At 51.3% G+C, this 20,893-nt stretch overlaps 1 protein-coding gene across 1 annotated transcript in view; it reads right to left on the bottom strand.

Annotated features, from left to right (window-relative positions):
- Positions 1-20,893, bottom strand: part of BFSP1 (beaded filament structural protein 1) — a 37,696-nt gene that overhangs the window by 763 nt on the left and 16,040 nt on the right. Inside the window, exons 3-8 of the mRNA XM_027118320.1 lie at positions 19,833-19,928; positions 17,339-17,431; positions 13,701-13,808; positions 4,920-5,140; positions 2,297-2,382; positions 1-516 (exon numbers count right to left, since the gene is read on the bottom strand). The exon at positions 1-516 is cut by the window's left edge and continues 1 nt beyond it. Coding sequence (XP_026974121.1) covers positions 1-516; positions 2,297-2,382; positions 4,920-5,140; positions 13,701-13,808; positions 17,339-17,431; positions 19,833-19,928 — 1,120 coding nt within the window. The remainder of the gene's footprint in view (positions 517-2,296; positions 2,383-4,919; positions 5,141-13,700; positions 13,809-17,338; positions 17,432-19,832; positions 19,929-20,893) is intronic.

Below are 20,893 nucleotides of genomic sequence, written 5' to 3' on the forward strand. Positions count from 1 at the left end.
GGGGCTCCGGCTGCTGGGGAGAGGGCTCCACGTGGCTGTCAGGCAGCACAGAGTCGTCCCCCTTGGAAACCACCACACCCCCTTTGGCCGGGACGGAGAAGGAACAGAAGCCTGGGTCCACGAAATTGGCATCTCCGGAGACCAGCACATACCGCCCCTTGGTGTACAGGTCAGCGGGGGGCTCGGGTTCTTTGGGGCCTTTCACCCTCTCCCTGACCATCTTGCCTAGTTTTTCAAAGGCTTTGCTTATCTTCCCTCCGTCTGGGACATCCTCCGGAGCCCCGTCCACGGTCGGGGGACTTGCTTCTCCCTCCCCTGATTCGAGCTTAGATTCACCCTCTTCTTTAGGTACCACCTGCCCTGGCTTTGCGTCTTCAGGACCTCTCAGTGGTGCCTCTTCCCGACTTGCATCTGCTTTGTCTTTCGCTATGATCTCCTTTTTCCTTGGAACGTTCTTGGGGAGGCCTTTTTGTCTTGGTTTTGCTATTGTTATATCCTGCACAGCCCTGGCGAGATCTTTAAAAAAAAAAAAAAAAGGACAATGAGGCAAGTATCATCACCAATGAAAGAGGAAGAAAATGTATGTGTTGAAAAATACACTAATTATCCTGGAGCCCCCTGTCTAGCGCTGGGGTGGGGTTTACTACGTATGATCAAAAGCAACAGGGAAAGATCCCCGGGTCTGAAGCGTCCACAGCCCACACTGAGGACCCAGCTCTGCCGGCCACTGTGTGACTTTGGACAAGTCCCTCGGCCCCTCTGGGCTTGCGGAGGGGAGGGAGGTGCCCACAGTTCCCATCACACTGGGTACAACCGACTGAGATCCGTGATCCTCCTGCAGTAACACTGTGTGGGAGCAGGGCTCCAGTGCCCACCAAGCCCCCTGCCCCCCGAGTTCACAGGGGACACTGGGATCCACAGAGCAGACAGTGGAAACCCAGTCCACAGGGCACTCTCGCCTCAGGCTTCCCCAAAGGAGCAAGGCAGAGCTGCCTGGGCCTCTGACGGGTTCGGAATGGCCTCGGCCATGGGGAGTAGCTCCCTTGTCCTGCTCGCAACCCAGGCCAGATGAACACAGACACCCCTTGCTCAGCGTCCCCTTCCTCCTGGGCGATAAGAGGAAGTGATGCTCTCAAACTCAGAACAGGAATCCCCTGTGCCCGAGGCCATATTCATTTCCTCAGATCAGCTAAGAGGAAAAACTGAAAGTGTAACACAAAATCTCACCCTGCCTCACCCGGGAGGCTTTCCAGCTTTGCTCACAGTGATTTTTAAACTTTTTCATCCCGAAGTCTTCTCCAGCCCCTCCCTCCCTTCGCTAACCAGGGGACTCAGTTGCACAGAGCAAGGGCCTCCCGTGGGGCTGACCCTCAGTGACAGGGCAGAGTGAGCAGGCCGTGAAGCCATGATGGGGGGGACGCAGTGGGGACACCACAAAGCAGGTGGCTGGGAGCAGGCGTGGAGAAGGGCTTACTTGCAGGACCAGCTGCCGAATTTCAGGGCCCGCTAATCAAAACTGTGAAGAACGTCCAGACAGCGACCGCACAGCATCAAGACCAGCACCCTGTACACAGCCCCCTGCCCCCGGAGCTGGCCCTGGGCGTCTGGGACCCCTGCCCCTGGCAGCAACGTTCCGACTCTGGCACCCCATCTCTGCAAAGCCCTCTGAGCTTTCTGAGACCCCTGGATTTGAAGGCACTATAAGCACAGGCTTCTCTTCTCCCAGGCACTGTTCTGTTCCTTCAGGACTGGGGAGACTGAGCTGTGAGCTGACATCTCACAGGCGCGTGAAACCATCCTCAAAGGACCAAATGTTGAAGGCAGAAGCTGCGCTTGCCCACCAAGCTATTTCTGCTCAGTTTTGAATGGAAGAGAGAACAAACAAAAATTGAGCATCTACTCTGCTCCTGACACTAGATCAAGCACCTCTGCATGAAAGAGTTCATTTCACTGGGGGGGGGGGGGGGGCGGGGCGGTGAATAGATACAATTCAGTATTCACTTCTTGCCCAAGTAAATGTTGAGCTGCATTTTTTCTCCCCAGTTAAATGCCTCATGTTCACGGACGGCGTCCCTGAGGGGGTCTAACCCCCATCTGATTTTCTCCTTGTAAACTTTTTGACTCAGTCACTCAGCACCTGTTGGAGGACATCAGTGAGGGAGAGAAGGGACCTCACATAAAAGCACTGAATTTCCAGACGGACGGGGAGTATGAATGCTGAGTTTAGGGAGAAAGCCGCTTGATTTTTCCTTTTTCCCAGGACAGAATGTCGCAGAAGCCAGGGCTGGGGACTCACCTTTCACACCGTGTCGAGGGCTGAGGGAGGCTCCGTGGCTCACGGTGTACAGAGTAATCGGAGTTTCAATGAAGGCAGAGCTCAGCCTGGCGAGAAGAACCAGAAAGAGGGTGATCTCCAGCTTTAATTCACTGAGCCAAACAGATGGGGGGCGGGCAAGAGGGATGCTCTAATGTCCAGCAGAAATGAAAAAGGCTTTCTCCAGATCCAACTGCTCATGGACCACAAACACATGTACACACTGGAGCACAACGGAAAGGAATAATCATCTCTTTGAGCTCAAGTCAAAGCTGTGAAACACACTTATAAAAAAATTGTAATTCTTTTGTTTTGGAGGTTTTTTTAAATAAGAGAATGGCCAGCCCAGGCTGAAGTATTTAGGGCAACCAGGGTATAATATGCCCAACTGGTCTTTTTTTTTTTTTTTTTTTGGTGGTACGCGGGCCTCTCACTGTTGTGACCTCTCCCGTTGCAGAGCACAGCCTCCGGACGCGCAGGCTCAGCGGCCATGGCTCACGGGCCCAGCCGCTCCGCGGCATGTGGGATCTTCCCGGACCGGGGCGCAAACCCATGTCCCCTGCATCGGCAGGCGGACTCTCAACCACTGCGCCACCAGGGAAGCCCCAACTGGTCTTTTTAAAAAAATAGTTATATATAATCAGAGACAGTGGAAAGATAAAGCAATTGAGACAAAACATAAATAGCTGGTGAATCTAAGAGGATTCAGAATTTCCTTGTTCTGTGCCTGCAACATTTCTATCAATTTGAAATTATATCAAAATTAAGAGTAATATATAAACCAACAAAAGGGGTATCCAGTTACCTTTTGATGAAGCCCTGCCCCCAAAACAAAAATGTTCACAAGGACGCTTAAATACCCGTTCAAGACTTATTTTTGTATATGTGTGCATGAAGCATTCACTGTGACATAAATATAGAGTTCAGCACAATACGTTGACCAGAACTAGAGAAAACAAAAGAAAGTCTCGCTTTTCCTCCTACACATTAGAGCACTCACAGCCAAGACACAGCCCCAGCGAGAGGGAAGGAAGTGCTCCTGTGTCTGGGTGCTTCTCTGTTAACCCAATCTAAACCCCCCAAAATCAGCAAGACTGAATTGAAGAACCTCAACTTAATAGAGATTCAGAGTCCCTATAGGAGGGGGCTGGCCTCAATCTGTTCTCTGAATATCTACAGATACAGACATTGATGTAGCCATAGATGTAGGTGTAGGTGTGGCTATAAATAACGGAGACATCGTTGTAGATGTGCATGTACGTGATGATGTAGATAGAGATGACTTAGGTATAGTTGAAGTATAGGTGTAGGTGTAGATTTAGGTGATAAAGATGTAGGTGTAGCTATAGATAATGTAGATATAAGTGTATGTGGAGGTGACACAGATGTAAATGATGTAGATATGGGTACAGATAATGTCGGTGTAGGTGTAGGTGATGTACATATAAATGTAGGTGATGTAGAGGTAGGTGTAGGTGTAGGTATAGATGAAGATGTTGTAGGTGTAGCTACAGATGAGGTGGATAATGTAGATGCAGTGTAGATGTACACACGTACAGATGATGAGGACATAGATGTAGACTTATGTGTAGGTATAGGTGTAGACATAGTTGATGTAGATGTATTTTTTAAATAAATTTATTTATTTATTTTTGGCTGCGTTGGGTCTTTGCTGCTGCGTGTGGCCTTTCTCTAGTTGCGGCGAGCAGGGGCTACTCTTCTTTGCAGTGTGCGGGCTTCTCATTGTGGTGGCTTCTCTTGCTGTGGAGCACAGGCTCTAGGCACGCGGGCTTCAGTAGTTGTGGCATGCGGGCTCAGTAGTTGTGGCTCATGGGCTTAGTTGCTCTGCAGCGTGTGGGATCTTCCCAGACCAGGGATCCAACCCATGTGCCCTGCTTTGGCAGGCGGATTCTTAACCGCTGTGCCACCAGGGAAGTCCCTATATAGATGTATTAATACATCTAGAAAATGGACCGTAGACGATGCAGGTGCAGCTGTGAATGATGATGAGATGGAGACAGAGATCTACTTCCCAGTGGAGTTCAAGTCAAAGTTCCATTATGTGGAGGAGACCAGACGGCCTGTCGACAGCCACATTACTGACCCAACCAGGTGGTCAGAGTCACGACGGCAGCAGCAGTAATAACACCTACACTGAGCGCTGGTTGAGCTCCAGGTCCCGTGCAGGCCCCTCCCCGGCAGCACCTCAATAATCACGCCTGATCATCCTCTCTGTTAAGACACTCATGTCCCCAGAGGCCTGTGAGCTGAAGGGAGCCTTCTCCGTGGGGGCTTTCTGACCCCCTGCTTGACATTCAAACACTTCCCCCGTCACCCTCGCCTCCTCTCCCCTCTCCCTGCTGCGATTCACTGCAGAGCACAGGTCACAGCCACACGCCCTCTGCTACAAACCCACTCATCCTGTCTCCCCGACTAATATTCAAGCTCTGTGAGGTCACAGATTTGGGGGTTCCCTTCCTGGCCGCATCCCCACTGCCTAGAACAGTAACACAGGAGACACTCAGCAAAGATCTGTGGAACAAGTAAGTGGCCAGCCAGAGAGGTTGGCGCTGTGGCCACAGGCTCTGCCCACCCCTGACCCCACCTGTTGCCTTCGTTCTCGATGATCCGGTGATACCGGTCCAGCTCATTCCTCAGGGTCTGCTGGGCGACCACCAGCTGCCGGCAGTCGTAGGATGACCTCTCCAGGCTCCTCTCAGCCTCCTCAGTCTCCTTCCGCAGGGTGTCAATCTGCTCATTGTAGAGCTGAATCTCTTCATCGTAGCACTCGTGGGCATCTCTGATGGCCTGTTCTAGGGCCGCCGTCTGTGGGCAAAGACACAGCTGTAAGGAAACCCAGCCCACCCTTTCGCTTAAGACACAGACCCGGCAGGGATACCCTGGACGCGGCATATCCAGTTTTATTTGTTCTGTGGGTTTGTTTCTCTGTTTCTCTGTCAGCAGGGAATCCTTAAGCCACAGAGGGATGTGAACCCCTTCTCCTTACGCTTGCATCAGCACCCTTGGAAATCTGCCCTAGCAGAGTCTCCACCCCGCAAAGGCAGTGGGAAGATGACAACCCCAGAAACTGAAACGAAAACTGCCGTCCATGGAATAAAATGTGCAACTCGAACAAAGCACATTCTTCATAATGTACTGAGTTAGCATAAATCTGACAGCTGAAAAATTAGTAAAAAGAAGAACATGTACTAAATAGATAAGATGCTATTTTTACTGAAATAATTAAGGGAGGAAGTTTCCTTGATCTTATTCAGTCACTACGGCACCTTAATTTTCTCCTCATTTCCGATCAGTAGAGTTACGTATATGTTGTGGTAGCTAAAGGGTGTGTGTGCGTGTGTGCACACTCGCACATGTGTATAAATAAAATAACTTCAGGGAAACATTAATTACCTACTTATGCAGGACAAATCAAAATTAAGGTAGGAAAATAAAAAGAGGTGGCCTCACATTCACTGTAAGAGCTGTGACAACCCCTAAAGGGCCACAGCGTTCTGACTTACAAGCTTAGTACAACCTCATTTTCCCAAAGAGAAGAGATCTAACAGGCATGGCCGGTTCTCAAAAGCAAAATAGAACAAGCAAACCAAACCCACTTCTCCTGGAAGAGTTCTCAAACTTCTTCGTGCATCTGAACCCCCCAAGGATACTGTTCAGCTCAGATTCTGACTCAGCAGGTCCGGGGGGGCTGGAGGGGCTGCATTTCCTTTCTTTTCTTTTTTTCTTAAAGGTTAGTTACTTCTTTTTCTTTTTCTTTTTTTGGGCTGCATTGGGTCTTTGTTGCTGCGCGCGGGCTTTCTCTAATTGCGGCGAGCGGGGGCTACTCTTCCTTGCGGTGCGCAGGCTTCTCATTGCGGTGGCTTCTCCTGTTGCAGAGCACAGGTTCTAGGCACCTGGGCTTCAGTAGTTGTGGCTCACGAGCTCAGTAGTTGTGGCTTGCGGGCTCTAGAGCGCAGGCTCAGTGGTTGTAAGCACACGGGCTTAGTTGCTCTGTGGCATGTAGGATCTTCCCGGACCAGGGCTCGAATCCGTGTCTCCTGCATTGACAGGCGGATTCTTAACCACTGCACCACCAGGGAAGCCCGGGAGGGCTGCATTTCTAAGCGGCTCCCACTCGATGCCCATGGCTCTGGTCTCCGGGTCACACTTTTTGAGTCACGGGGGACTAGATAGGTATCTGAATCCAACCTCATGTATGTCCACCACAAGACGCCTCACACATGCAGCTAAACGAGCACATTGGACATGTAGAGGGTGATTATTCCTGCGACAGCCTGATTCCTCACTTTATGTACAGATGTGGCCGTGGAACAGTGACGTCCCTAGTGAGGACACCGGCAGACGCAGCCGACAAAGGTTGTCAGGAATGGATCTGTTGCATCAGGAAGGGGGGGAGGAAGGGAGGAAGGAAGGAAGGAACAGAGGGAGAGGTACATGCACTAGACACTCTGGGAAGCCGTCCACTGGCCTGTGTCATCCCCATGTCTGAAGACTGTCCCATCTCACACGTAGGAAGTGTCCGGGCAGCAGTGCGACCACACTCCCCTGACCAGAGCCGCAGAACCAGGACTCAGGCTGGCCTGTCACGTGCTTCCTCTCCGGGCATCTGGGAAGGGATCTCAGGAATAGCAGTGACTTGGTGGTAGGTTCTAGACTCACTGGGACACGTAAGCCCAGGGTCTGAAGCCACCACCCTGGAGAAACAATCTTTCATAAAGTGCATGGAGAAACTGAGAAAGGCAATTCTTCGGAAAGACAGAGACATGAAGCCAAAAGGCAAAGGCAACAGAGATGAGACAGCCGGCAAAAGAGAGAAAAGAGGGAATCGGGGAGAGTGAGAAGCTCCCGCCGCCCGCCCTGTTCCCAAAGGTCATCAGCCCCTTTATATCTTGCTCCTTTGGGGGAAAATATCTTCACAGTCGAGAAAGCTGGAGACACCACCCCAGGTGACCCAAGTCTCACCCCCAGTACAAAGACACAGCCACATGGTGCTCCTGGTGAGAGGCACCGAGGACCCATCACTTCTGTCGTGTTCCTGCCGCAAACGCAGAGCCTCAGCTCAGCCCCGAGAAAGCATCAGGGAAGTCCAGATGGGGGGACGTCCCACAGGAGGACTGGCCATCAAGGTCATGAGAAACAGAGATGGGCAGGAACTGTCCCAGATTGGAGGAGGCTGAGGAGACAGGACAGTTGAATGCAAGCAGGATCCAGGGCCAGAAAACACGTGAGCAGGGTAACAGGTGAGATTTCAGGCAAATCTGTTACCAGGATGGCGTGCTCGACAATGTCCTGGTTCCAACCTTGGTGCTGTGCTATTAAGAGGTTGACTTTGAGGGAACTGGGTGGAGAGTACGGGAAACCTCTGAGCTATTTTTGCAGCTTCTTAGAAGTCTAAAATTATTTCAAAATAAACCAAGCGAGTTTGACCAGGTTTCTGTTCCTCATTAAAAATTATCTCCATTCAAACAGTCTCCTGGGATGTCAAATACTGAGGCACAGCCTCTGATTCTTGGTGTGACCACATGCTCTTACCCACACCGGTGTTCACACACTCTAGGAAATGCTTCCATGAAGTAAGGAATTTAAAGGACCCCTTTGAGGCTCAAATCTCAGAGACAAGAAGCCATCCGAAGTGGATGAATCCCCACGTAAGACTCTCCATTTCCACGGAGCAGTCCTGAGAACGAAGCCTGCGGGTCACAGGCTGGCATGGCTGGGGTCCAGCGATCCCAGTGTCAACCGGGCAGCAGGAAGGCATGAAAGCCGATCACAGCTGCCTTTCATCAAAGCTTAGCTTTCTCCCGCATGAGCAGGAAAGGGCTGTGCCCGCAGCACCTGGTGTTACAGCTCAATAATTTAAACCATTCATCAGAGGGCGGGGTGTTCAGGAAAACCAATAAAAGCCCCACTTGCAGCAGCGCAAAGGGGGCTCATGCAATGACTCTGATGGGAGTGATCTCGGCACGGGCTTCAGAGGCCGTCCCGCCCCAGCCTGACTGTGGGAGAAAGAAACCCTCGTTCCAGGAGCCACAGCCCAGAGAGGGAGGCGGCTCGGTCACAGGAACAAAGCCCAAGGTGTCACAGAGCCCACGGAGAGGCCCAGGGTGCTGGGGACATCACGGAAGTCTTCCAGGAGGAGGTGGGGCCGGTCCAGGTGCTGCAGAAGCAAAGCCACTCGCAGAGAGAGAAGTGGGGAGCAGAGGCGCCGGTGCCAGGATCCACAGGAGGGGTCCAGAGAGGAGAGGGGGAGAGAGCAGCCCACAGACAGCCCTGGCGGGTGGAAAGAGGCAGGTGGGAGGTGTGGGCCTCTAGGCAGCCGGAACTTCATCTTGAGCTAGGTGACCGTGTGTTTCCGCTTGGACCGCTTAGATCCGGCTGATAGCCGTCTCCCCACCAGGCTTGGGCGGCCGGAGCAGGAGCCAGGCCAGGCTCTGCTCAGTGCTCCCTGGACCTCGCGTGGGGCTGGCCAGAAACGGCTGAAAGATGTGTTTCAGCACAGCTGCAGGTCTTGCCTCTGCACAGCATGGTCCTCAGGGACCCGGGCCAGTGCCTCACAGTGAGCGCATCTGGAGAGGTGACCTCCTGCCTCAGTCCCTTTAGGCACCCAGACTCCTTTGGATCCAAGGTCATTTCTAAAAGGAAAAAGAAATCAAGTGCCCTTCGCCGATTACACGCTGTCTTACCAAAACGTACCACCAGGTGGCGCTAAGGGACTTTACTGAGAAATGACACCTGGGAGTATTCTTTCCCAATAATCTGACTTTTTTCACTTTCCTGTCACAGAAACTCAGCAGATGCAATTTAGAGAACCAGAACGCCTGTCCCTTCTCATCCGCCTGGAAGAAGTGCCATCCCCAGGGGTCTCGTGTGTGGTCCACATTCAGCTCCAATCGTGGGTGCGGTCCTGGGCAACCTGTGGACAAACGTTCTCAAACTTGAGCCTGCAGAGCCACCTGGAGGGCTTGTTAAACGAGATGCTGGGCCCTCCGGAGTTCCTGGTTCCGTAGATCTGGGACGGGCCCGTGAACGAGCATTTCTGATAAGCCTCAGGTGATGCTGACACCGATGCTGCTGGCTCAGGGACCTCCCCCTGCGACGGAGGGTTCCAGAAGCATCAGATGCCCTAACCATAGGCAGAACCAGCTGCCACCTGCCACAGCCCTGCCGGCTGGAGCCCTCAGGCTGCAAGGAGCTCCCCCTCCCCTGACCCCCATCATGTCCCCAGTCATGGCCCTGGCCCTGCTGAGGGGCTAGGCTGACGAGTTTCCCCTGGAACGCTCAGCTCAGCTACTCCACTGGGAAGTCACAACAGCCTTTTAAAATCAGCAAAAAGCCAGCCATGAACATCTCGTGAATAAGGCTATGGAGAGCCCGAGCCAGGAACCCGGGTGCCCGAGGTGTAGAATATTCTGGCCCAACGTTGGACCACCCCTACATCAATGTTCTCAAAGTGTGGTTCCTCGACCAGCAACAGCATCTGGAATTTAGAAATAAAAATTCTTGGGCCACATCCCAGACCCACTGAGTCAGAAGCTCTCAGGTGGGTCCTGCCACGTGCGTGTTTTGATTCAAGCTAATTAGGCAGACTTTCGGCCCCATGACCTTTGCCCCTTAGCTGTATGCCCATGAATATATTATGTTACTCGGCAAAGGAACTTCTTACTCAGCTGACCTTAAAAAACAGGGAGATTATTCTAGATTATTCCTAATTCCACGGGCCCTTAAGAGCAGAAATCAGGGAGATTAGATGCATGAGAAAGATTCGAAGCACCATTGCTGTCCTTGAAGATGGAGGGGCCACAGGCCAAGGAAGGTGGACGGCGTCTGGAGTAAATCCTGGCCGACAGCCAGCAGAGAAATAGGGTCCTTGGTCCCAGCGGCACACAGAAGGGAATTCTGCCAATGACAGGAATGGGACAGGAAGCAGATTCGGCCCACCACCCAACAAGAACCTCCAGATACGGGGGACCCAGGCCGGATGACACCTTCATTTCAGGGCTGTGAGCCCCAGAGCAGAGAAACCAGCCAAGCCTGCCCCGACTTCTAACCTGCAGAACCGTAAGATCACAAGGAAGTGCTGTTTTAGGCCCTGACCTTTGTGAAAATTTATTATGGCCGCAAGAGAAAACTAATATGACTCATGTTTCATCAGACCCCCTGCTAGGTTTTACTTATTATAAGCACATATATTATTATAGAGGAAATGCTTTGGCAGTATTTTGATAACTAATTCGGCAGATAATATTTTGTTTCAATATAATTGGTTTCCTTTTAATTCTATGTACTTTATGCCTTTGACATTTTTCTTTTTTTTATGGAAAATGTCAATATCTTATTTTACTATTATTAATGTAAGTACGTGATGCCAAAGAAATGAAGGTAATTTTACAAACTCAGAATTTTGGCAAATACATGAAATTTCTGTTTTATTACAGTTTTATACCACATTAGTTCAAATGCATTTCTCTCCAACTATGCCAACAGAGCTCCTCTGGAAGTATTTCAGTCATCCTTAATATGTGACTTTACCAAAGACTTAGAATGTAAAATAAACATAAAAGTTCAAATTAGTAACTTTTAATTATGAATGCAATAAGAAATAAAGGCATCAGATGGTGGCTGGGGCTATTCATTTCCAACAAGACACTTTGTTGAAATGTTTCTTCTGATACGCCAGGTATAAATGAGAACCTTCAAAACACAAGGGCAGAAGCAAAGTACAATACAGAAGCCCCTTTAGCTTCAGCTTCCCATAGTCCTAAACCTTTGACGGAAGCCATATGCCTTTAACATTTTTCTCAGAAAGGGCCCAGGGGCTTCACCAGACTGCTGGGCAGGGGATTGGCGGGGGGATGGCACAGAAGAGACAGTGAAGCCCCCCGCAGTTAGAGAGACAACGACCTCAGAGTCAGACAAGCCAGTCTTTCTGCAGCAGCTACGGGTGGGGACAGGCGGCCAAGCAGAGAGCTTTATCTCATATTCTCAGAAACTAGGCTAACCCTTTATGAAACGCCTTACTTTTTTTTTTTTTTTTTTTTGGTATGCGGGCCTCTCACTGTTGTGGCCTCTCCCGTTGCGGAGCACAGGCTCCGGACGCGCAGGCACAGCGGCCATGGCTCACGGACCCAGCCGCTCCGCGGCATGCGGGATCTTCCCAGACTGGGGCACGAACCCGTGTCCCCTGCATCGGCAGGCGGACTCTCAACCACTGCGCCACCAGGGAAGCCCCGTCTTACTTTTATAGTCAATAAATGCATATGAGTTCACAGAGAGACAAGCATTCTTTTCGCCCTGGAACCGGACTTCACCGGTTGATGTGCCCACCACATCAGGCTGGGCTCCCTCATCTCCTGAGGAGACTGGGGTCCTTCTCAGTCTCTCGGGCAGAGGTTTTCAACCTCATCACCGTGGCCACTGGAAGAGCTACATTTTACATCACAAACCATAGACATCATACAAAGATATAAGTACATGTGTGTATTTGCACAAATCTATATACTTAAACACACATACAGATATATTTAAAACAAAGGTTTCACAAAATAAATCCTGCCTCTACTCGCCATGCACCCTGTCATTTCCTCTTCAGTCTTAGGCTAGTGCTGTGAATTCCTTCTTTTCTCAAGCCAGTCGATCCTGCTGAGTTCATTTTACAACCCAGTAATGAGTTGTAACTGGTGGTTTGGAAAACACTGGTGTCTAGAACCATGACTGGGTGTGCATCCACTTCTCTAAACACTCATTCACACACACACACGTACACACACATACACACACACATACACGCATACACTTACATACACACATATACTTACATGCACACATGCACTTATATACACGTATATACTTGCATGTACACATGCACACATATAAAAACATGCACATGCATTACACACGTACACACATACAGTTACATACACACATTTTACACATACACTTACATACACACATATATACATATACTAACGCGCAAATATATACACACACATACACGCATACACACACTTACATATACACATACACTTACATGCAGACATATACACACATATACATATACACATATGCACACATATAAAAACGTGCACACACATCACACACACACACACCCTGGCCCTCCCTCCATCCTCTCAGGGCCTCAGAGGAAACCACACATTCACCAAGTCACCAAAACGGTGCGTCTGGTCCCCAAGCCGTGGTTTGTCAACAAGAGCAGGACGCGTTTTAAGGGCAGTACTCGCTTTCCTGAGCTGGGGTCTTTGCCTTCGGGGACCATCCCCAGGCCCCCGTTTGCTCTCCGTGGCCCCTGAGTTGCTGCACAGGGAGGGGTCGGGTGGCGGGGGGGGGCAGGCATCAGGATTCTGGACTCAAGTCCTGAGATCTGGAGGGCACCGTGCACCCACCAAAAGCACCACATCTCACGTGGCTTCAGCAGGGTTTGATCTTGTCAGGCGTTGGTGGGATAGAGACAAAGTCACATATAGCCTTTAATGGTCTGGGTTTTCTAGAGGGGCAGATTTTAAAATTTTTGTTCCCTTGTCCCTTATGTGTACTCGTCAAACCGAACGTCAACTTACTTTTGGATTTGGGAAATGTGGTTACACAGCGCAAGAAGCGTATTCTAACCCAACGTCCCCATCAGAATGGCCCGGTGTACAGTAACGAGAGGAAGAAAACTGGAGGAATCACAGGGTTGGCGGGGGTGAGGTGACCCACGAAGCTCATTAACCGCAAAGGAAGGCCACAGAGACAGGACTGCGCTTTCCTGCAAAGTTTGCAAAAAGCTTTTCTGCTCGTTTGCAAACTAAGCGTCACCGAAAAAAGAAAAGGGGTGGGGTGGAAATGCAAAGTTTCCGCTGACAAGTTCTGAGCAGGAGCAAATCCCAGCACAACCCCTCTCTCCAGGGCTGCAGTCAAATTCCGAAGGAGAGAGTTTAGGTCATGAGAAGAGAAACAGGAAGCACAGATTCATGCGAGCGTAGGGTAAGAACCCCAACGTATGTCCATTTCTTATTTTCAAAAACAAGGTTAAACTGGGCAAGACAGATCGGTTATGCAGAAGTGGGGATAGCTTACCCTCGGTGGGGGAGGGGCAGCTGCTCAAAGGGGGCCTGCGGGGGATCTCCAGGGACCACGAATTTTTGGGACCCACTGCCGCCATTGGCCCAGGGCTTTTCCATTCTGGGCGGGAAGGCGTCCCGGGGAGTGGACTGCTGGTCACCTCACTGAGGATGCTGTTTGCGGCTCTGAGGGCTGAGGACACAGGTGTGTTGAGTCTGTAGAATTCGCAGCGCTAGATGCACGAGTGCTCACCTGTGCAGGCCCGAGACACCTGAATGAGAGGGGCAGACAGGAGGGGCGGGCATACCTGGGCCTGCAGCTCGGCTCTCTGGGCCTGCAGGAGGCAGAGCACCTCTTGGCTGTCCTCCAGCTGGCTCTGCAGGGTGGCCACCTCCCTTTCCGTCAAGAGCTTCGCCTGCACAAAGAAGCCAGACTCAGCATGCTCACACTCGGAGGAGAGGGGCCGCTGTGTTCTGCATATTTACATCCCCCCAAGTTCGCAGGCCGAGGCCCTAACCCCCAATGCATGGCATCTGGAGGTGGGACCTTTGGCAGGAGGGTTGGTTTAGATGAGGTCATGAGGGTGGGGCCCTCATGATGGGATTAGTGTCCTTATTAGAAAAGGACGAGACACCAGGGCCCCCTCTTCCATGCGGGCAGGAAGGAAAGGACAGAGAGAGGGGTGGCATCTACCAGCCGGGATGGGGTTCTCCCCAGGGGCCAAATCTGCCAGCCCCCTGACCTTGGACTTCCAGCCTCCGGAACTGTAAGCAATAAGTGTCTGTTGGTTGAGCCACCTGGTCTACGGTATTTTGTCACAGCAGCCAAGCTGACTCAGGTAGGCCCACCGTGGCCACTCACTGCCTTTTCACTTTGTTTTCTAAGCCTGAGCCCTGAGCCAGAGCCACCAACTGTGCTGAGCCGTCCCCATGGCACACAGCAGGGGCCATGGCGACAGGGGAAGCCCTGTTGGTGCTCCCCGAATGTTTTGGAAGTAGGTCCACCCTCAACCTCTCCACACTCTGCAGAGCAGCTGCCCTTTTCCCACCAGCCTCTCCACATTATTCAGAAACATCTAAACCCCTTCCTGAGAGCCTGGCCTCTCTAGAGCAGCACCTTCTGACACAGAGACACCGCCCCCCGCCCCCTGCCGGGCAGAGTCACAGCCCAGCACGTTCACGGCCACCCACTGAAGGTGCCCCTGCTCTGCAGCTGCCTGCAAAGTGGCCGGAGCAACGAGACACAGAGAAAGTGAGAGCAAGGGAGGAGGAGTGGGCCTGGGGACAGAGCTGCCTAAGGATGGTGTGTTTCTTTCTGAGTCTCCCAGCGGAGATGTGCATTCTCTCAGTCTCTCTGTGTGTGTCTCTCTCCCTGTCTGTCAGTCTGTTTCTCTCTCTCTCTGTCCTCCCTGCTTCTCTGTGCCTCGGCTCCCGCCTCCCTGCCCCAAAGACACAGACGTGGGGACAGCTGGGAGCAGAGGGGACTCACGTTCTGGGTACCACTACATGGAGGATGTGCAAACATGCCAGCTGAGACCTGCAGCCACAGCATGGACGCAGACACGCTGCAAATCCCTCACCCACCTCCCCGCCAGGGCCCGGCCTGCTTGTCTGGCCCCGCCTCTCCTCACCGCCCAGCTCCTACTTATACTACATCCTCCCCATGTCCATCCACAGGTGCCCCCACAGTGCCTCGCGCACAGGAGGCCCTTGGATACTTACTGTAGAGGAAGGAAGACAGCCGGCAGCTGTCAGCTGGAAGCCGGCACTAACCAACACCCCCCAGCATGATGCTCCCTCCTTATAAATTTACAGATGATGCCACCTCAACACCTAAAGATGTCACTCTGGGATCCCAGGGGAACAAGACAGAAACAAGACCGGCTCTGCAACTGTGTCTGAGCTCAGACCAAGCGATCACTGTGTAACCACAGAAATGACCACTAACTCAAGTGATGGTGCTTAGTTACCAAGCACAGCCTTAGCCTCACCCCATACCTTGGCCTCCAAGGTACAAAATAGGGGGATATTCAGCCATAAGACCAGCCCCCCACCCCTCAACAGTACCCAGACCAGCGCAGGTCCCCGTCCACGGCGTATACCCTCCCCTCCTGTGGGGAGTAATAAACCCAGCTTGATTGGACCACAGGGGTGGCCCCAGGGACCTCTGGCTACAGGACACTGACTTTATGCTTTATGGACACATTAACCCCAGGCTCCTAGGAAGCAACGCTAATTATATCCTTTGTGCGAACTCAATGGGCATTTTCTAGGACAGTAACAAGAGTCAAAGGGGCAAACCTGAAAGCAACCACCTAGCTCGTATGTAGAATTTTTCAGCTGAGATTAATAAAGAATGTGATTCTTTCTACATCTGCTTTTTAACGTGCACACGAATCCCTGAGCACCTTGCTAAAATGCAGATTCTGACACAGTGGGTCTGCTGGGGGTCGGGCTGCAGATGCTGCATTTGTCTCAAGCCTCTGGGCAACGATGCTGAGGGTCTCTGGTGATCACTGACACTATTAAACTAGGTCTAGATGGCGCTACATTAGTACAACTCAGAAGAACAGGGTTACAAGGGAACAGATGATGTGATTTTAAAAGTATGCTCTGATGTAAAACACCTATGAACTAAAGGAAAAATGTCTGCAAAACAGAACTAAAGTGTCTGGAAAGAAGTCTCTGACAAAGAAAATTATGCTTTAGGAGAAGCTGTTTTTTAGGTCTTAGTGGCAACCCCAGTTCAGTTGGGGTCATTGGTGGGCAATGTGGACAAGAATATCCCCGTCAAGGCCAAAAAAAGTAACTCTCCTGCCTCTTAGATGTTACTTGGCAGGGTTCAAAAGTGTCTCTGAAAGCAAATTTGGGGATTTCTTTAGCTTTGATATAAAAAAATTAGGTTCAAACAAACACCCTAGCCCACTGGTTCTCCAGGGTGTGGGCCTGGGTAGACTTCTGTCCTAAGTCATCCTTGCAGAAAAACCCAGAGTCTTCTCAGTTGAACAGTCTACAAAACCCTGTCCCAGCGTAACATTCCTCTGAAGAAAGGACACATGACATTTTTGTTTTAATCTGCATTCTTTTCAGTTTATTTTTACAATATCCTATCATGCGTCACAAAATCCTATAAACCACATTAGGGGAAAAAATACATCAATATCGTGTTGCCCTGCTAGCGAGCTAAGTGAGGAAGGGATTTGGAACATATTGGGAATAAGGTTTTACATCCAAATCCCAGTTTTTTAAAAATCGGCTTCAATCACCTCTATCCTTTCCCAAGAGTTTTCATGCCCCAGACTAGCAGAGCCTGACCTTGAAAATAGAGTCACTAATTGTCTGAGGTTCTCTGTATTCAAAATTATGGTCAAATTGATAAGGGGAATAAGAAAACAAACAACCCAATAAAAAAATATGGGCAAAAGTCTTGGGTAGATAGTCCAACAAAGAAGCTATACAAATGGCAAATAAGCGCACGAAAAGATGCTCAACATCATTAAGGCGTGAGGGGATGCAAGTTAAGAGCACAGCGAGATACACAACATACCTATTAGAGTAGCAAGCGGCAAAACCAAAGTAAAAACCCGACATACCCAGCGTTGACAAGGAAGCAAAGCGACAGAAACTTCCATCCGTTGCCAGTGGGGATGCAGCAGTGCTACAGTGCTTGGGAAACAGTCTGGAAGTTTCTTATAAACTAGACAAGGAAGGACAGCCCGTAATCCTCAAGAGGAAATACCTAAGAAGATGGTCAGGGGCACAGTTTATGTCCTCAGATGTCTAAATACCCACGTTCATGATCTGAGTGAAAGAGCAGAAGAGTGAACTTCGAATGTGAATCCGCAGTGGGGGTGACCTGGCGCCTCTCCCTGGGTCTCTGGGCTCCCGGGGCTGCAGGACAAATCCCCACATGCGGTCTTGCAGCCGCCTGGGCTCCCGTTCTTACCTCCCTCGTGCCACTGGTTACGGCGGCTGCTTGCGGGGTGGTCTGGATGATCTGCTGCAGGATGCTGACGTAGGTCTGAATCTCCAGAAGGTTCTGTTGGGGGAGGAAAGCGTTCTCATGAGAACTTGAGCTCCCCACATTTTCCCCTCCAGTACCAGGTGACCTGCAGGATGAATGCCTTCACGTGTCCCACCGCCACAAATAGGACAGACGGTGATGGGTGCGGAGGCCGCTTTATGCCTCCTTTAATCTGCATGAGAACACTGGGCTCGATGAATAAACCGAGGCTTAGTTCACGTCACCTTCCCTTCAGTCCCGTGGCTGCCTTGCCGCTGTCTCCATAGCGCCCTGGATGCAGGGTTATCAGAAAAGCAGGGATGGGGGACAAAGAGATCCCGGAGGGCACAAAGGACCTTGCTGACTGCAGCACAGGCGGTGCTTCAGAGGACAGGCTGTGGCCAGTCCGGCGGGGACTGCCTCACTCACTAGCTGCACGTGGCCTCAGGCAAGGTATTCAAACCGCCTAAACCTCCGATTCTTCCACAAAAGAGGGATTAACAACCTGAAGGCAATGCCTGGTCCCTTTCACCAGCAGATCGCCTGGGCCGGCTCCCTGCACGAGAGCTGCCGACGTAGCACAGCTGCCCCCTCTGCAGAACTGCCCTTGGCCACACAGTGGTCATCCTGCCAGGAAGCTATGCAACTGCCCCCAATGCCACACCATCCCCCACCCGGACCAATGACTCCTGGCTCAGGACACAAGACCAACCCTCTTGCCTCAAGGTGGGACCAAGCTTGTGGTGTGATTCACGCTCCAGAGCCCCCATGGGATCAGGCTGAGCCTGGACTCCAGCTCAGCCCCTTCCCTTTCGCCTTCCTAACCCCCATCCCACCTATAGGCACCTCAGGCTCTGCTGACAGGGAACCTAGGACACTGTCTCTTGAGGCTGTTTTTTGGGATTCAGTGAGACAATGCAGCAGGCACCCACAGAGACAGGAAGGGACTCTGATGCTGCCTGAGCACTTGCCAAGTTCCAGGTTGTACCAGGTGCTTCACCCATATTACTTCACGTTGCCTCAGTGTGACTTTCCCCAGAGGCAGACAGTTATAGATCGAAAGTTGTGTCCCTCCAAAATTCACGTGCTGAAGCCCTAACCCCCAGCAGGATGGTATTTGGAGGTGGGACCTTTGGGGAACAATTAGATTTAGATGAGGGCATGAAGGTGGGGCCCCCAGGGTGGGATTAGTGCCCTGATAAGAAAGGCAGTCACTCTCTCTATGGATACGGATCTAGGAAAGGCCAGGTGAGTGCATGGCAAAAAGGCAGCCGTCTGCAAGCCAGGAAGAGGGTCCTCACCAGAACCCAACCCTGCCGGCATGCTGATCTCGGTGCTCCAGGCTCCAGAACTGAGAGGAATGAATTTCTGTTGCTCATAAGCCACCCAGTCTGTGGTACTGTGTCATAGCAGCCCCAGCTGAGTAAGATACAGATCCTGGGAGAAGGATCTGGGTGCAAATAGTTTGCTTGGGCAAAGATGTCAGGAAACACGAGCAGTGGAGCGGGGAGGTGAGACACTGTGTTTTCAGGTGAATTACCCCTGTGGGCACCAGTCCTAGCGGGCTCTCTGGGAGCCGGTGCAGAGGGAGCTGGGGTATGTGTCCACCAACTCCATCCGTCCCTGGCTGAGGCTGCTCCCTCAGCATTAACTCCCCAACATTTCCTGTGAGGCAGACCTGCCCTCCGCTGCCTGGTGCACATCTGTCCTGAGGCAGAGACACAGATACTGCAGCTGGAGGGAGGCCAGGCTCCCTGGAGAGGTCAGCCCCGAGGGTTGAGGGTCATGGCCAGACCCACAGGTGTCTATGCTCAGATGACATGGCTGTGCAGGAAGGAGAGTCTGGCGTTTGCATTTCAAAGATGAAGAAGCTCAGAGAGGTTAGGCCACTGGCCCTTGGTTACACAGCTCCAGGACTGGACATTTCCAGAACACCAAGGCCCCCCCCAACGTGAGGCCTGTGAGAAGCTGGCAGGGGTGGGGGCAGAGCACAGCGCTACATGCGAGGAGGCCCCTGCGTGCCATGTGTTCCCTCAGAGACAGCGCTAAAAAATTACAATTTTTGCATTTTCTCCATTTTCTGAGCTGAACCAGTCAACAGGCTACAGCTTAATCAAGACGGATCTGTGTGCAATTACTCTGTGGACTGTGACGTCCTGCACAGATACTGGCGACCCCCGACCCATAACCCACACACACACACACACACCGCCCCCCCCACACACACACACGCACACACACGCACACACCCCACGCTGCCACCCCTCCCACAGCCCCACAGGTCTGGCTCACTAGGTGCCGTCCAGCGACCAGCCCAGCCCCGCTGGGTTCGGGGCATCGCACACAGGGCAGCCCACTCCAGCCACCCCATTTTTTCAGCCACGAGTGCCCTGAACTGTTTTTTTGGGGGGAAGGGCTACAGAAGGGTCATGGTTACCTTTTTGTACCTGTCCTTGGCCGCAGTGATGTCATCCTGCAGAAACTGGGCTTCCATCTGAAGGCGCAGGTTACTCAGCAGGGCTTCATCTGCCTCCTGCAATGAGAGGCATCGACTCTGAGGGGCCGCGGGGGGCGGGGGGCGGAGAGCACGGGCGTGGGTGTGACATCGGCCGGGTCTTACCAAAATGCAGACTTGTTTGGTGGGTCTGGGAGGGCATCTGAAATTCTGCATTTCTAGCCAAGCACTGGGTTAGCCCATTGGACCTGGTCTAGAATAGTAGTTCTCAGCTGAGAGTGATTTTGCCCCCAAGGGGACATTTGGCACAATCTCGAGGCTTTTTAAATTGTCACCACTTGGTGGGGGTGGGGGGGTGGGGGGGTGCAGGGGCGGGCGGGAGGTGGGGGTGTTACTACCGGCATCTAGTGGGTAGCAGCCACCGATGCTGTTAATATCCTACAATACTTAGGACAACCCCGCACAAGAAAGAATTCTCCAGTCCGAAGTGTCAGTAGTGCCAGAGTTGAGAAGCCTTGATCTAGAAAGATCAGGGGGAAAGAGTACATTTATACACCGATAACCTTAAAATTTAAGTTACATCTGTATTTGTTCTATATCCTATCATCAGTGAGTTGAGTTTCTAAGACTAAGAAACAGTTTTCCCTTAACACTGAAACCTTCATTTTAGAATGAAGCTAGACTAACACAACACTGTAAGTCAACCATACTCCAATAAAAATTTAAAATAAACAAATACAATAGAATGAAGCTAGACCCCTATCTTACCATTCACAAAAATGAACTCTAAATGGATGAAAGATTTAAATAATTTAATACTGAAACAAAAACTCCAAGAAGAAAACAGGAAAAAGCTCCCTGACATGGGTGTTGGCAATGATTTTTTTGGACATGACACCTAAAGCACAGGCAACGAAATCAAAAAATTACAAGTGAGACTACATCAAACTCAAAACACCTGTGCACAGAAACCATCAACGAAGTGAAAAGACAACCTATGGGACAGGAAACCTTAATTTTAAGAGTTTTCTCCCAAGGACTGT

Source organism: Aethalodelphis obliquidens, unplaced genomic scaffold (genome assembly GCF_003676395.1).
Source record: "Aethalodelphis obliquidens isolate GAN/ISIS:26980383/991018 unplaced genomic scaffold, ASM367639v1 scaffold18, whole genome shotgun sequence".
Lineage (NCBI taxonomy): Eukaryota > Metazoa > Chordata > Mammalia > Artiodactyla > Delphinidae > Aethalodelphis > Aethalodelphis obliquidens.